The sequence below is a fragment of the Gadus morhua genome, chromosome 7 (genome assembly GCF_902167405.1).
Source record: "Gadus morhua chromosome 7, gadMor3.0, whole genome shotgun sequence".
Taxonomy (NCBI): domain Eukaryota; kingdom Metazoa; phylum Chordata; class Actinopteri; order Gadiformes; family Gadidae; genus Gadus; species Gadus morhua.
Window position 1 is genome coordinate 17173175 of NC_044054.1, and position 17242 is coordinate 17190416.

The following is a 17242-nucleotide window of genomic DNA, read 5'->3' on the forward strand; positions in this document are numbered from 1 at the left end:
GAGGCCCCGCCCTACATGAGCTCTCCTCGTTTACCTCTTCCTTGTAGGACGAGTCCCACAACTGCGCGGTTTCACTTCAGCGACGGACACTGCGAGCGTTTCACATGAAGCAAAAGTTTGAAGTCAAACATTGTCAACAGGCGTTTTTTCGAGGTGGACAGCTTGGCGAGTTTTTGTGAAGAAGGCTTATCTTTTGTTCTTTGTTTGTTTTTTGCTATTTTATAGTTCTCATCTGCACCCATGGAAAACTTAAGTTCCCCAGCACTGTCTCTCCCTCACCAGACGTCTTACAGGACCTACAGCGTCTGCTCGGACTCGTCGTCCCGTACCTTACCCTCCAACTCCTCAATGTCAACCACACTTTCCTCGGGGCCGTACAATTTAAATGGATCATACGAATCCGTTCGATACCTGGTTCCCGTCCAGCAGCAGCAAATGCAGCAGCAGCAGCAGCAGTTCATGGTGATGCCCCAGGCTATGCCTCAAATGCAGGTGATGCCCCAGGCTATGCCTCAAATGCAGGTGATGCCCCAGATGATGACCTCGCAGGTGATGCCCCAGATGATGGCTACCCAGGTCATGCCCCAGATGATGACCGCTCAGGTCATGCCCCAAATGATGACCTCCCAGGTCATGCCTCAGATGATGCAGCAGGTCTACATGCAGCAGAACGTACCGCGGATCAGTATCAGCAGCCAGGAGAGCTCGGAAATGGGCTACCAGCAGCACAGCCTGAGAGAGGTGCGCTCGTCGTTGGTCCGCCTGTGTTAATCCATGTGTTGTCACAATGCACTCAACTGTATATTTTATTATAGGCCTGTCTGTTTTATATATATCTATGGTTTTATTCGTCAACAGCCTATCTAGAAGGCTACTTGGCTTATGTCTATTGATCTGACTACGATTTTATTGCAAAGTTAATAGGTGCCACTGCTACAGAATAGGAAATTCGAAACTTTCTCTGCCTCGTGGTAAGTCACCGGTGGTATGACGTCGTAAAGCACGTTAGGTTAATCAGCAGTCTTATCAGGTTTAAATGGCGCACTGGCTGTTGGGTAAGCAAACCACCCTGTCTGAGAAATGCTGTAGTCATCTCAGGTATTCACGGTGACGCCCTCTCTACACCTGCGTCTGCCACGACTTATGCAGGCCTTTAGGAGCACGGAACAGGAACAACCACAATTCGACATTAAGTTACTATGCAAATGCATAGGTGCACGCGATGAAGAATGTCATGTGTCCCGAAATGAAAGGCAACGACGCCTTTCTCAGAACAACAACAAACCAAACCAAACCCCTGCCCTTACAGGAGGCTAATCCCTTTTGACTTGACTTGACACATGAACACATTGAATGATGTTTGATTAGCTCACTCTTGGCAAGGAAATTATACGCGTCTTACAAGTGGTGGCCTGTTGGGACAAGGTGCTGGGGGCTTAAAGGCTTCTACGAATATACAATTCTTTGAATCAATGCGTTTACCCCAAACGCATTCCCTAATGAGGCAGAGAACCACACCTAGACCTTTTCATCTTCGTAGCACTCCCTGCTTTTGAGAGGGGAAGGCCATGCCCAGTTCAGGAGTTAGTTTAGAGGACAGGGAACAACCTAATGATTCATAAAAGATCCAGTGAGCTCACACATAGGGCTGGGAAATTAATCTGAACACCGTAGTTGTTTCTTAATGTATTAGTGTACTTTTACCAATAACAGTCCGTTACATTATAAGGCACATACAATGGGCTTATAGTAGCCTACATCAATTAAATACAGATGGCCTAAGTCTATCCACTGGTAGGACTCAATATGAGCCTGAATTTCAAATGGAGTTTTGTTTTGAGCAGAAGGAAAACTTTTTTTTGATTTTCCTTTGATGAGGGCTTCATGCTGAGCCACTGAAATTCCATTTTAAAACAGGATAAACCAAACCAAGTGGTGTTGTCACCACTGACAGCATAATGACAGGTCAGAGATAGTGTTCAGCAGTGATAATGATTAATGTTTGGTCCCTGAGGTCAAAGTACAGCCAAGGGCAACGGCGTTAGTCAACCGGTGCGCTACAGAGCTCCTCTGTTCATGACGTACCATAACACAAGCTGTACCAGCCTACAGCACATGGAAACCACAATGTTGAATTACCTGAAATTTACACATGTTTATGTAAAGATAGTTGGTAGCTTATAAGATATGAGATAGGCCTACTGCCAATGTTGTCCCAGAAACCTACCCATAATGCAGCAGCACAGATACACTGGTTCTTCTCACAGCCTCTTATAAAGGAATCTGGAAGAATTCCCTCTTGGTAGCTTAACAATAATAATACATTTAATTTAGAGGTGCCTTTCAAGGCACCCAAGGTCTGTGTGCTTAGTGTGATTTAGTTAGTTATTTTAGTGATTATTGTGGTATGTACAATTCCTACCTATTCAAATTGAATGGTTAATTCATAACGTTTTCACAAACAATTATACATGGATTATATTGAACCTCTGTCGTCGGTGGTTCTGTTTGTGTAGCTCCTTGTTGTGTGACAGTCGGTGCTAATGGAAGCAGGGCAGCAGCACAGCAGGAAATAGCTGCCCGACCAATGGCCCTGCTGCCAAGGCAACCTGGCCTCTGTCCCTGACCTGGAGCCCTCCCTGGCAGTGTTTTAGTATCGGGTTATATCCCTCACGAGGAGGAGAAGAGCTTTTTGTTTTTCTCTGATTCGAACAGTCTTGACTGACAGTGTGGGCTTTTTCTGTGTTACCATGGTGTAATTAACGTTTGACTAAAATTCTTTCTCCCCCCCCCCCCCCCTGTTTCTCTCCCTCATTCGTCTGTCCTAACAGAGCATGAATGGGAGCATCTCCTCCATGATAAGCATGTCCAGCCCAGTGAAGAGCCCTGAGCCCTGTGTCTTTGAGGAGGAGGTGAGGAGTAATGACGCACACACACACGCACGTGCACATGCGCTCGTATACACGCACACCCTTCAAATTCAACTGACTCGACCGTGAGGTGTGTCAGCCCTTAACTTTGGTCCAAATTCAACTGACTCGACCGTGAGGTGTGTCAGCCCTTAACTTTGGTCCAAATTGCCTTTAAAGTGAAACGTGTGAATGTGTTCTCATAATCCTAAAGTGACGTGAGTGATTATGTCGTAAAGTAAGACTACAGCACTACGGGCCAAACTACCGAAATATGAAACCCAGAGCACATTTTGAATATGGCCCAGGTGTCTTAAGGGACGACACGGGTCGTTGAGGCCGATGGGTGTGGAGGCTCGGTGGAGCACACCCATCAACACAAGCTATGCCACACAGCAACCAGTGCGGAGCTCCTTAGGCTCCTTAAAATAATAGCTATATCCTGAAATTCCTGCCCTGATTTTATGGCGACAGTTATTAGGAGCTTTGTCCATGCTTGCAGGCCTTGAGAAAACACTTACTCAGTAGCGTTGGTTCTCTCTCTGGGCGTGTCGGTTTCAGTCTCTGCTTCGGCCAGTGTGTTCCTTTTGATCTCAAGCCTACAATGTGCGACCTGCAGCGACAGGAGTCAGATCAGCTTTCACTATTTAGACTCGGGTGACTCATATAGGTTTTCAATGTTTAGTAGATTTAGTTTGTACAAAGGTACTAGGGATATGATTGGCTTAAAGAGCATGAACGACGTCAACAGTTATTTTAGTGTCACTGATTCCTTTTGGATAACTTTATTAATCTGTTGAAAGCTGACATTATTAAAATAGTATCTACTGTTTTGTTTTTTGTCATATTGTTGTTGGCCTTGCTCGATAACTTGCAGTTTTTAAGTGTATCGTGCTTAGTCAGTCAGAAAATGCTGAACGGCAGTTGTCATAACTTGTTGTTATGACAACAAGCTTTTCAGTGCCACCACACCTCTCTGCTCCAGCGAGTAGAAAATGGCCGTGTGAGCCCGCCCCCGGAGACACCCAAGATGACAATCACGCTTTTGTTGACAGCTAAGATGAGTCAGGGGATTCTCTTTCCGAAAAAAATGGGCTAATGGGTTTTCTTCAGAAAACCATTGTAGCTGTTTACTGAGGGAAGAGAGGCTAATTTAGGCTCTTTACGTAGGAAAATAAATTCTTCTTTCTAGCGTGAGAGCACTTAACAACAGAAACGGTTGGCTGGCAGTCAGGTGTATATTGGCAGGGAATTTAATGGCTTGAATTGTACCTCCGGCTATAAGGCAGAATGCATTACTAATTAGGCAATTCTTTTGTTTTGTTTCTTCATTATACTCCAATTATCCAATTATTAGAGATACAATCTGAAACAGTAAACACGGCTTTGGAATCACATGAGTATATATGGGTGAGGGAAAAAAGATTCACACCCTCCGAACTCCAAAAAATCGGTTTATTTATTTGCACGTATTTCTTCATGTATTTTACTTTATATATTTTGTATTAGGTTTGCCTTTGTCTGTTTACATTACGGCAAACAGTTTTGAAACGGGAATCGAGAAACGATTTTCAATCAAATCTTGACACCAAGAATCGAAATCAAATCAAGTCATTAGATACCGAAGGGTACATGCACACCCTACTCGTATATATACATGCATTTCAATACAGACAAGGGCTGGGCAATAATTTGATTACGATTATTAATCGCGATAAAACTCACGTAGATTACGACGATAAGCATTAGACATAAATGCCTGATATTAAAAAAATAAAAGTAAAAGAACAACAACAAAAAACAGTTCTGATATGGATTTACCTAACAGCCAATCACACAGCAGAAATAAACCTTTACAAACATTTGAGATTGTTGCCTCCCTGCCAAAGGAGTTTGATGTGATAGTCACTCACATATCTTTAGTTTTAAACACATTTTTTTATGTAGCATAATATCTGGTTTTACAATGTTTACATTTTGCATTTACGTAAGCACTACGTAGTTCATATTTTATATAATAAAGTTCAGTTCATGTGCCAGGGCCTTTGTTCATCCACCTTTTTACTTTTTATGCATTGGTTGTGCCTCTTTAAGATTTAAGATGTTTTCTGAAGCCCTGCCAAAGGAGTTTAATGTGAAACAAGTCAGAGCTTTTATTTTTATTTGCATTATTTTCAATAGGTTACAAGGCAAGCTACCTTTATATTGTTCTGCTGGGGGCAGATAAACATGTTTGTGAAGTTAAATGTTTATATTTAAATGTGATTAAATTTTCCCTTATCACAATATGGTAATAAACAAAAGTGTATGGTTTAACTAATGAACACTCTGGTTTCTTCAGGCTTCAGCAGTATCAAATTATATAATGTGATTAATATCGATATCACCCAGCCCTAATACACACACACGCACGCACGCGCGCGCGCATGCTTGAACTTGAAGAGGCCAGCTGGATTTAATTGACAGTCACTGTGCATTGGACACGTGCTCTCGTTGAGAATGTTTGAGCTCTGTATATAAATTCCATGCAAACCCTCAGAAAGCCCTGAGGTTACAATAACTGAGAGGCCAAAAGACTCAGCTCAAATGGATCACAGTATAATATGTGTCTTTGGGCTTTAAACTTGATGGACTCTGTTCTTTTGCTTTTAGAACAAAGGCATAAGGAAGAAGCTTTTAAGCTACGGCTGCTCCCATAATCCCTTTGACATCTAGTGTGAAGCCTCACAGCCACCTGTTAAAATAAATAAGGAGTCATCTCCTCCTCTCGCTAGATTTGAAACACCGTCTCGACCACTGTCAGAACCACCAAGCTATTTTAAACGCTGCTATTCCCTAAAATGAGCATACTAAAAAAAATCAGATTTTTCAAGATTAGAGTTTCCGGCTATTCATAACACTGTGATATGTGAATATATACGGGATGTATACAATTCAAGGGGTTGTTTTTACCTCGTTTTCGTTTTTAAGGAAATGTATTGAAACAAAGAAGTAATTTATTACAACAGTTTATAAGTATAGCGTCTCAAGATGTAATAACATTTCTCAGAGTTTGTAGAGGATACCGCGAAAGAGGGTGTGATAAAAACAAGTTGACTGCGGCAAAGATGTGAGGCAGTACAGTCAATGGGAAATGGAGATCTATTCTTGTTTTATCGTTTAAAAGCATCTATTATGTTACCCAACCCAATTCTTGCTATGCCCAAAGCAATGGGGCAATTATATCTTCATTGTATGTTTGAGAGAAGTAACTTTGCTTGAAGTTTGCCTCTCTCTCTCTGTGATCATGACATGTGACTGCGGAGGCAATGGCAGCAAACTCGAACAGACATAAAATTCTGCTATGCTGTTTGGCAATCCAAGTGGCATCTTCCACACCCTAGAAAATATTTGGCTAAATGCTTTTCTTCCTCAATACCCGAGTCAGGCTACTTTGTTTACTGCCAAGTGAGATTGATAATGCTAATGAGCAAGAAGGGATAAAATAGGGAATATTGCCTAAAGTAGTTTGCGAATGGTTGTGGACGCTAACCTCAACATACTCAAAAGAGTCAACACTCATTCTGAAACCCTTGGAATGAAAAGGTCTGAATCTTATTTGTAAAGTCTTGAATAACAGGTTCCGTTATTGTAGGTTAATTTCATGCCCTAGTCATTTGGTTCATTTGCATCGTTAACTGGAGGAGATGGAGGGAAAATCAAGATTGTAGTTAAATGGTTAATCACATGAGTAGCAATCTCTCTTGCTCAGCCCTGAGGAAAGGGAAACTCTACTGGGGGAATTGGCCCTTGGTCTTTCATTTTAGCATCACCGTTTTAGCTTCCACATTGTCACGGAAGACTTCTGGGAGCACATTTTGGAACACTTGAACAACTTAGAGGAAATAAGCAGAAACCAACTGAAGCTAAATGTAGAATTTGTGGATGTAATAATTAATGTTCAAAATAAATCGTGGGTACTGTGTACGCTTTACAAAGAGCAACGGAAGATGGTTCCATCTTGGTTCGCTGGAGGTTTTTGGCCTGGAAAGCGGGCTGTTGACTGAGACTTCACCACCACCGCCAGACCATATGAGGAACTCATAATTAGAGGAAGTGACTGTAGACGGACCATAACAAAATCCAAGCTTTACAGTTAGCCTCACAATAGAGCCTGCCTCCAAGGAGCCTAATTTCTTCTCAAGAACCCTTCGGTCGTATAATCACTTACAAAAAATGCAAAACAAAAAATGCAAAACAATCTACTATGAACTCGGTTTTAAAGAAATTAGATGTATTTATAAAACATTCTTACCGAAAACTGAGAAATATGCCGACAATTACATGTGATTACATCAAATGTCAATGTCAAACCACAGCCAGAACAAGGTGTTACCTCCGACTTCTCCGGAATGATATCATCAAGGGTTGGGCAAAGAATCAAGCCTTTGAATGAATAATGGTGCCTATCATCCAGCAGGTGTGACGAATGGATTTGGACGAGAAGGCTCTATTACTTAACGGTTAAGCTACAAAAAGGCCCACGCCTCATAGCTATCCCAGCCATCGTGTCATTGGGGTCATTAGATTACAAAGGTTGAATCATGGCATGGCTCAGGCCCTCTCGGTGTTGCCCTCTTCATCTTCGACCTCATCCTCATCTTTATCATCGTCAGAGAGCTAAAGATGTTTCCAGAATTTGGTGTTATTAAAATTAATGTTTTTTATGGTTCTTTTTACTACTCATGGCAAATGTTTGGGATGCTGGTCTCAACAACCTGAAGGCACTGCATTCTTGCCGCCCCTTTTTATTGATGTAATGTTGGTGTCTGTTGGTTCTTGTCTGGGTGGGCTGGGGGCTACGGTCTAGAAAGACTCAGAAGTCATTCTTGTTATGGTTTCTTCGTTAGTAGAGTCAGCTAATGTTATTTGTTTATTTCGAGGTAATCTTGTCTGTATTCATTCCGGCCATGGAACTGCTGCTTGTTTGGGAACACTTATCGTCTCTGTTGCAACAGTTTTATGTCTGAATTTCTACCCCTAACAGTGGTGGAGAAATTAGTGAGTTCTTGGCAGAAATCACGGTCACATTGGAATTTGGCATATCATTGACTTACAGTATAGTTTAAAGTTGTATTTATTATTGTTTGTTTTTGTTTCGTTTTTTACTTGTAATAAGTTAATCAGTATTGCGTGATATAACTCAAGCAATTATTTGTTGTTGTAGGAGTCAACAAAGACCAGGCTTAATTAAAGCTAGATATGACCAAATATTGATTGATGGTTGGTTAATTGTACGTTTAGTCACACGATCGTTACATCAGGGCCGCCATCTTTGAAAACATCCCATTCCTCATAATTACACCATTATTAGAGTAAAATAACATGCGTCTCATGTTGTTGCATTCCCCGTGGCATCAGTTGTACTGACCCGAGTAAATATGACGACCAAACCAACACACACACACACACACACACACGATGAGATAACACGAGGTGATGACGGGTTGTTTTGCCTGTTGAATTATGGGATAGATGGGTGTTAAAGGGGCCTATCTTCTGTGTGGTTTGCGTCTAGACATTTGTCATAGGACCCAATTAACCTAAAAGGAAAACGCGTGATCTCCTAAATCTTTTCATTTTGGCAGAAAAACAGTTCTAAACCATTTAGTCTTTAGAAAGGAAGCTACTTAGTGACAGTATTTTCCAAACCATATTCCAAGCTTATATGTTTGTGTTTAAGTTATGCACAACTTTTTACAACTTTCTGTCCGCTAGCTCAGCATCAAGCTCAATCAAAAAATATGGCAGGTGTTTGTGGGTTTGATTTGGTACCAATTCTAATTAATAAAACTCAAAAGGATTTAAAGGAACAGTGTTTTTTCTTTTCAGTTAAGTGGGACAAATATATTTTTCAATAGAAATTATGAATACAAATAATTCACTCTCAAAATGGGTGACGAAATCCTGAGTGTGTGCAGAAAACTTGGCCATGCAGATAGGCAGCAAATCTCAGCCTCAAATGACTTGCTGGTTACATAAATCCTGATCTGTTGCCACATGCAATACAAAAAAAAGAGTTGGTGGATAATATTGCCAGGGCATTTAAATCCTTGGAAAGGGTATAAATGCCCTGAAGGGTCGGCTTAGCTCAGGAGGTAGAGCCTTTGTCTTGTAACCGAAAGGTTGCTAGTTCGATCCCCAGTTCCTCCTAGCAGAGTGTTGTTTTGTCCCTGAGCAAGACACTTAACCCTAACTGCTCCTGGCTGTCGCTGTATGGTTGACTCTGCCGACGGTGTGTCAATGTGTGCATTACTGATCACTTTGGATAAAAGCATCTGTTTTCAACCTGTGCCTCCGATTTGTAACGCCGATAGTGGAAAATCACTTGCCTCTGCGTCGCCCAAAGGGCGCTGGGGCCTTTGAACTGGTTTGAACTGCATCATGTAGCACTACCATTAATCTCTCTCTGTCAGCTTATGGTGTGTCTTGCGACATCCCTCTCCATGATGGAATGTGGAGAATGTAGGCCCGACCACACCCCAACCCACTCACGTTCCCCTTGATCGCAAAACTCCCATACTTCACACGCTCCCAGGCTTCTGGAAAGTTCTTATTATGGCAGTATGGTAATATGACACGTTTCCCCAAATGAAACCTATTGTGGTAAGCGTCAGCTAGCATGTGTTGATTTGAGACATAGCATGTGAATCATAACATGCTGTGTGCAGAACAAAATCAACAATCAGTGAACAACTTTGAAAGGGGCTCGTATTAAAGCAGACGGGGGCTAAGATGTTTTGGAGATTAGTGAACTGTAAAAGCAGGGCGAGGCATGATGAAACTCAGTGTGGGATAATAAAGATGGTAGACTTGATAAATATCATGATCTACCGCCTCTGTATTTAATTCTACGGCTGTATGTCACATCTGTGCTGTAGGCACATCGGCCTTCCCATGGCAGCCGCCCGAGCCTTGGGCAAGTAGTGAGTAATCTATCATTCCCCCGGGAATCAGTCGGCTTGAACTGGAACGTGATGCACAGTCATTTTTTAGATCAATGTATATCAGTGATCAGGGTGGAAGTTAATGGATTAAGAGGGTGTGTCTTTTTCATTTTTATATTCATTGCATGATTGGAAAAATGGTTGGAGATGAGGTTGTTGAACACCAGACCAAAGGTTGGGTCTACTCGAGATATGGGTATGTTTACAAAGGCAGGTTGTTTACAGCTGTTGGCTCTGATGTGATTGGTTGGTTAAGCTGAGGAGAACGGGATGAATCTGGTCAAGCAAAACCGTTCTTGGTTGTAGCCATTACATGGTCATTCAAAGTCGGTGACTTCTTTGTTAATCATACAGTCTCCCCAAGACACTCTAGTAGAGGACAGGTATTGTAACGGCGAGAGTTTGCTTGCCCCAGGGAGTAAAGGATAAATTTGCATATTGACACTGTATAGTTCACAAATGCCCAAAGTGTTTGGCTCAACCTGTTATTGTTGACTTTGGGCTTAACAGTTGACACACCCAAGCTAGTTCACCAAACCATAAACTTAAGACCGATGGGTTACGCCCATGGACTCTCTGTCATCTTTTGTAACAATCTAGCGTTATTATCCGTATTTCCCGCTTATCTTGTCAGTTTGGCTTTCTGCAATTTGCGTGGGTTTTTAATTATTTCAAGTTGACACTGTTGAGGAACCAATGGAATGTGGGTGGTGGAGGAACCAATGAAAAGTAAGCAGGCAGTGGGGTTATTCGTGAGACGGTGAGGCCACGCATACATGCCTGGTAAACCCGGGGTAGGAGATCTGGAGAAACCAGCCAGAATGAGCTGGATTTTGAAAGTATCTAACCAAACAAAGTATCTAACCAAACAAAGAATTTAACCAGCCATCACTTCAGGCCTTCCTGCAAAGATACTCCCCCAAATACATGACTGGCTCGCTGACTTTAGCAATAGCTCTACTTAGTCTTGTGGAAGACTCCTTTCATGCGCAATGAGTGCACAGACAGGTGGCTGGGTAGGTAAATAGGTAGAAAGACCGGTAGGGCATCTAATCATATATTTCCGGCCAAATTAATTGATTGGAGAGGTTAATTACTGGCCTGCGGCAGCCACAAAAGCCGTTTTTTTCTATTTTTTTCTCTAAGCATTTGATTTATTGATTGCTGTTGGGATGTTAAGAGAATTCAAACAGGAAGACACTTCAAAATGGAGGCAACCTCCCATGGACATAAATCGTCCACAAGCTACGACACGCTGTAGAGTATCAAGGAGTGTATGCTGTGCCCTCTCTCACTCTGACTGGCTGCCCAGTACTACCAGTTTATTATACTGTTCAGCACTGGAAGCTGCCCAGTTTTCTGCCTCATTCTTCTACATTACATATAAAGAATATAGAATCTCAAAGTTGAAATGAATTAAAAATAATTTTCACAATTTTGTTTTCATAATTCCACTTTCGGGGAACATTAAACCAGCAAATGACTCCTTTAACCTTGATTGAATTGGAAGCAATCCCACGATGGCATTAATATACTATGCATGGAGAATTTAACCAATTCTGTGACTTGTACATGTGAGAATAAGATAAACGTATTTCATTGTCATTGTCGTGAGAGATGAAAGTTGAAGAAATGGAGGGAAAAAGGGAACCAAAAGATTCTATAGAAGCCATTCATGGAATCTGCTTCTCAGTCTGAGCCAATATTTTTCATTGCGTAAAATAAATCATCATTCTACACCATAACCTTGCTGCCAGTTACCCTATGGGCTTACATTCAACAAACAGGTGAACTTCCATGGAGGAACAGTTGTTCTTCTGCTTCTTGGGGCACAAAGAAGCACTTGAAGAGATAAGAACTCAGACTACTCTTGTAAACACGACCGCATTCTCTGGTTTGTTTGACGACAGATTAGTTTTTGCGTTTGTCTTAGACTGGTGTTTGTAGAGAGTGAATTGTCTTCTCCGTGGTAGCAGTGCATACTGCGTACTGCTTCCTGGAGCGGGTTATATAACCTCTCAATCCACCGTGTGTGTGTGTGTGTGTGTGTGTGTGTGTGTGTGTGTGTGTGTGTGTGTGTGTGTGTGTGTGTGTGTGTGTGTGTGTGTGTGTGTGTGTGTGTGTGTGTGTGTGTGTGTGTGTGTGTGTGTGTGTGTTTGAACAAAAGCAACATACAGCTGAAGATGGTTATTGTCTTGATGTTTCTTTAATTGAATTGATTGGTGACTGATAATTGACTGATAATGGTTTAAAAAGAAAAAGTAATTAAAATTGTTGTTCCCCATACAAAAGAACCCTCCTTTCTTGACACACGGCTGCCTTATCCCGTCTCTCTCTCTAGGTCGAGTTGGTGGACGATGTGGAAGCGAGGGTGGAGGTGGCTGAGGAAGAGTTTGAAGAGGTGGAGGAGGTGGTGGAGGAGGAGGAGGTGGAGGAGGAGGAGGTGGAGCTGGAGGAGACGGAGATCATCAACGTGATCCAGCCCCGGCTGGTGGAGAGGATCGTGGAGCGGTACGTGGAGAGGCCGGTGGAGCGGTTCGTGGAGAGGCCGGTGGAGCAGGTCGTGGTCCGTTCCTCCATGTCGGAGCACCGCAGCGAACGCAACGATCACGTCGACCGCAGTGACTGGAGCAACCGCAGTGACCGCAGCGACCGGAGCCTGCGCAGTGAACGCATTGATCGATCCGAGCGTTCCGAGCGCTCAGAGCGTTCCGAGCGGAGCGACTACCCCCAGGTCATGAAGATGGACACCCGGTTCTTTGGAGAGCTGCTGGCCGAGGTGTACCGGAAGAACTGCGACATCCACTCCTGCATCTCCGAGCACGTGGCCAAGATCCGTGGGCGGTGAGTCCTCCCCAGTGGGAACCGCTTGACACGCACGCACACAAGCACACGCACGCACCGGCAAACGCACGCACACTCAGGGACACACACACATGTGTAGGTGGGATTTAAACGTCCACTATCCACTAATTAGTGAGACATAAAGATTTAGTGGTGAAGTGTAAAGAGATTTATTGTGCGGGATAAATCTTTTTATACTTTATACGTGGTTGAAGATTAGGATCTCAATATGCACACACACACACACACACACACGAGTGCATGTGAGTGTGAGTTCCCATGCACACGCTTGCAGGCTGCACATACGCACAACATACTACACACACACATGCACGTACGCACGCAGGCACGCACACACACATGTGTGCACCGAAGTGAATCTAAGCTAATGCTCCGGGAATGCCTCTGGCAATACACCTGAGCTGTAATAAAGGGCAATATCAATTTGTCACTGTTGAACAACTTGTTTTTTACACTAAACTACTTTATTTCCGCCCCTATAGAGTAACAAGGAGGCTAAGGCGTAGCTTAGTGAAGACTCACACAAAAAGCATGTGTGTGTCTTACCTTCACAGTACAACATCAGAGTCGGTCAATAGACAGATAGTAAATAAGAGTTATTGCCTGTGAAATAAATAAAATAAGATGACACTTTTAGATTCCCTTCCTATATAATACCACGAGTCGTGCAGGGATGCGTCAAGTCCCGTTTATCTTTGTGGATCTCTTTCTTCACCCGCGGGCCGGATGACTGCGTCGGGGTGACCCACTCTCGACAGCTCCTGTTGAGCAGCGAGGTCTACTTCTAAGGTTCCTCTGGAAACCAGACGCAGGGCGTTGCCATGGACACCGGCCTCGGCAGGTCGCTAGCTGTAACCCGAGCGAGAGGCCAGGTTCCAGCTGGAGGTGTTGGCTGCAGAGCCGTCCTCTCCAACCCCCCGTTTGGAGAGGACCCCCCGCCGTTAGAATAAATGGGTCCGGATTGCAGCTCTGATTCCAGGGTGCGTCTGGCCGAGCGTTGGCATCGGCATGTTGTCCTTCTCAAAAACGGAGTTTCGGTCGGTAGCAAACAAACTGGTTTAGAGGGATTACCCTCAAAGAACCAGGCTGGTTCTGCTTCCAGTTGGCACACAAAGGGTAAACACAGCGGACCGAGTAAATGGGACTCGCTGTGAAGATGGAGGCTGGAGGACGCGACTGGGAACCTAGATGGTGTGAGCTGTTGGGGCAGAACGCAAACATGATAAGATCATACTCATGCAGTGAACAGCTGTTCCGTTTGTTCAATTATTTTGTTCATTGACGGTAACTGATCGGATGATGCATGAATGCATGAACAAACGATCTGGAAATGATGAATGGATAATAATTTATAATAAAAAATCAAATTCAAAGAACCTGCTCCAGGACAGTTAAAATGTCCCATTGAGTTCAGTTCACATAAACCAGTGGAAGTGGAACACAGGAAGTGAATCCAGCTGATCATAGGAGGACAAACACTTGTTGTGAAAGCAGTTTCTGTTTCTAGACTCTAACTAACCTAGGATCTAGGTTTCTGAGATATATATTTAATGCGGTTCTCGTGTATGTCTGTTATTGTTATTTAAAGCGTGGATATTTCCTCATTGTTCTCTGCTTCCTGTCTCTCTGTAATACAGGAAACATCAGCTCGACTCCACAAGTGACTACAAGGTAAGGACAAGTCCACAGAAATGAAAATATAGTAACTCAACAAGGCCAAACACACTGAAAACTTAAGAATATTCTGTCATTTCAGTATGTGTGTTGCATTACTGCAGTTTGTGTATATTACTATCCCTATCATCCCTATTATACCTTTGTACTGAATGGAGAATCGATTTTGAACAGGGATTTGTTTTGAATTGAAAATTGTTTTCGAACCCCAAGAATCCACATCAGATGGAATGGCAAGAAAACCTAAGATCCACACTCCTTTACGTTCTGCCTCGTATGTGTTGGTTAACAGATGGAGAGAGAGGAGGTGGAGGCCCTCATCCCTAAAGGAGCGTCTGAACTGACCAAACAACAGATCCGCTACTTACTGCAGGTACGGGCTAGGCAGGGGAGGCAGACAGACAGACAGACAGTCAGACTCGACGAGTCAAACAGACAGACAGACAGACAGACAGAGCTGTGATGTTAACGATAAGAGCTAAAAATTCTCTCAGAATCTCAAACTCTTGGGGTGGATGTAACCTCTGCATTTCAATGGACCCGTTTATTTTGGTTTCAATATTAAAGTAAACCTCCATCAATGAATTTCAATATAAATATATTTATATATTTTTGTGCATTTCATGTATTCCTACTTGGGTATGCCATCCTACAGATATAGTTCCTGTCCGTGGTGTCACACACGTGGGGTCAAGACATGTGTACTGGAGGCAGGTTGAAGCTGTCCTCGATTAAACAGAGACAGTGCGTCAGTCTGAGGGTGACTGTGTGTGTGTGTGTGTGTGTGTGTGTGTGTGTGTGTGTGTGTGTGTGTGTGTGTGTGTGTGTGTGTGTGTGTGTGTGTGTGTGTGTGTGTGTGTGTGTGTGTGTGTGTGTGTGTGTGTTTCCCACTCAGACGCGCCTGACGGCGGACAAGAGCATGCGTCTCCTTCTGTCCACCTTCAGCAGCCTGCGGGAGGAGCTCCTCCACATGTCCGACGACCTGCGGGTGAGCAGCGCCACCGACCGACGGCCCTTGTCGAGCAAAGCCAACCGCACAGCGCTTCGTCTGCTGCCGGTCGGCAGAGCGCGGAGAAGAAACGCGAAACAAGGAACTCGTTGTTGGTTCATTTCAACAGCGGGGTTCATGTTCTCTCTGAGTGTCTGTCTCTGTTTCTGTCTCGGCCTCTCTCTCTCTCTCTCTCTCTCTCTCTCTCCCTCTCTCATGCTGGCTTTGAACCTCTCTCTCCCAGCGTCTGGAGAGTGACAAGGAGTCTTTAGAGAAGGATCTGAGCTTCAAGGCAGACCAGGCACAGCAGTACGATCGCCTCCTAGAGGTCGTCCGGGAGAACAACAGACAACTACAGGTGGGTGTGTGTGTGTGTCTGTGTGTGTGTGCATGTGTGTGTACATTTCGGTGGTCTGCATACATTTGCGTGTTATATAATTTCTATGTTATATGGATAATTTGTATGTGTGTTTAGGTGTTCGTTGTTGTCATACATTTTTGTGTTAAGTCATTTCTATGTTAGGTGGTGAATTTTGCTTGTGGGTTTATGTGTTTACGTGCGGGTGCATGCTTTTGACGTTTAAATGTGTGTGTGATTTGTGTTTCTGTGTAATTTATGTGTGTGTGTTTCACAACGCGTGTGTGTGTGCGTTGCAGACGTCCCTGCAGGAGAGCCAGGGTTCTCAGCGCTCCATGGAGAGCCAGATGTTGAGCGCCAAGACGTCAGACTCCGGCCGGGACTTCAAGCTCAAGGAGGTGGAAGGCCGCCTGAGGGCCCTGGAGCAGGAGAACGACATGCTCAAACAGAAGGTAGCGCCGCCGGAGCTTCGGTCACGCCTCGGCGGCGCTTATAACCTCGCGACGCAGCAGCGAGGGCTGTGATTGGCCCGGTCACTAAAACCGAAACCAGGTTCATGACTGCGTCAAAGCGTCTGCGTGTTTATTGCGTCGCATCGACGTGGAACCATAATCATCCTTAACCCTTGTATTGAAAGTTCCAAAAGACTCAAAGTTCAGACACTCTCCGCCGCCCTACATCTGCGACATCCCTCCTCCCGCCAATTAAGCGGGAGGTGGGAACGGCGGCGTTGTGTTTGCCTACAGTAAGGCTTTACCAGTGTGTATTATTCATGTAGAGGCGAGTTGGTGCTGACCTATTTTGCTGTGTAACGTCGCGGCCTTTCAGAATGGTTGCTGACGGCGGCACTGTAGTTAGTACAGTTGGCACCTGCTGCAGTAGAGGAGCCCTCTCATTAAAAGGTGTGTTGAGCAGACAGTAGACACACCTGGGCGTTTCGTCATGAGCAGTCAACGCATGACGCGAGACCAGGCTAGCTTGGGCGTTAGGAACACTACCAGCCAACGGATGTGAGTTCAGCACTTTAAAGCCTCAATTCCGTCTGTTTCCGTTTGGACGCGCTACGAGAGGTCAGCGTCAACCGGGGTCAAAGTCCTAAACGGTTTACACTTTGAGCGTAGCGTCAAGCCGAAGAGTCCTAGCTTTAGGCTACGCCTTGGTTAGCGTCAATGCTCGTTGGGGCTTCAACACTCATTTCCATAGGAATGCAACGCTGGCCGCATTATTGCTGAAGCCTCACCATGTGTTCCCTGCTTAACGTGTTTTCGTCTCCCCCCCCCTAGCTGGCAGGTCAGGGCAGCAGCAACAGTGCGTCCTTGCAGGTGAAGACAGAGGAGCTGTCTCGTCAGTACCAGGAGCAGCTGAGTGCCCTGAAGATGGAGAAGGAGAATGAGATGAAGAGCCTGCAGGTGAGGCGATCACAACACACACATTCAATAAACAATAGATACATGTTTTTTTC

General features: G+C 44.2%; 1 protein-coding gene across 4 annotated transcripts in view; it reads left to right on the forward strand.

Moving 5' to 3' along the window:
* The first annotated feature begins 36 nt into the window (after positions 1–36).
* Positions 37–17242, forward strand: part of pof1b (POF1B actin binding protein) — a 22072-nt gene continuing 4866 nt past the window's right edge. For 3 of the 4 annotated variants that reach the window (XM_030361467.1, XM_030361468.1, XM_030361465.1), the window contains exons 1-9: positions 37–741; positions 2832–2912; positions 12237–12739; positions 14398–14431; positions 14727–14807; positions 15330–15422; positions 15667–15780; positions 16080–16232; positions 17064–17189. In XM_030361467.1, coding sequence (XP_030217327.1) covers positions 241–741; positions 2832–2912; positions 12237–12739; positions 14398–14431; positions 14727–14807; positions 15330–15422; positions 15667–15780; positions 16080–16232; positions 17064–17189 — 1686 coding nt within the window. In that variant the 5' untranslated portion in view covers positions 37–240. The remainder of the gene's footprint in view (positions 742–2831; positions 2913–12236; positions 12740–14397; positions 14432–14726; positions 14808–15329; positions 15423–15666; positions 15781–16079; positions 16233–17063; positions 17190–17242) is intronic. The other variant, XM_030361466.1, reaches the window with a different exon arrangement.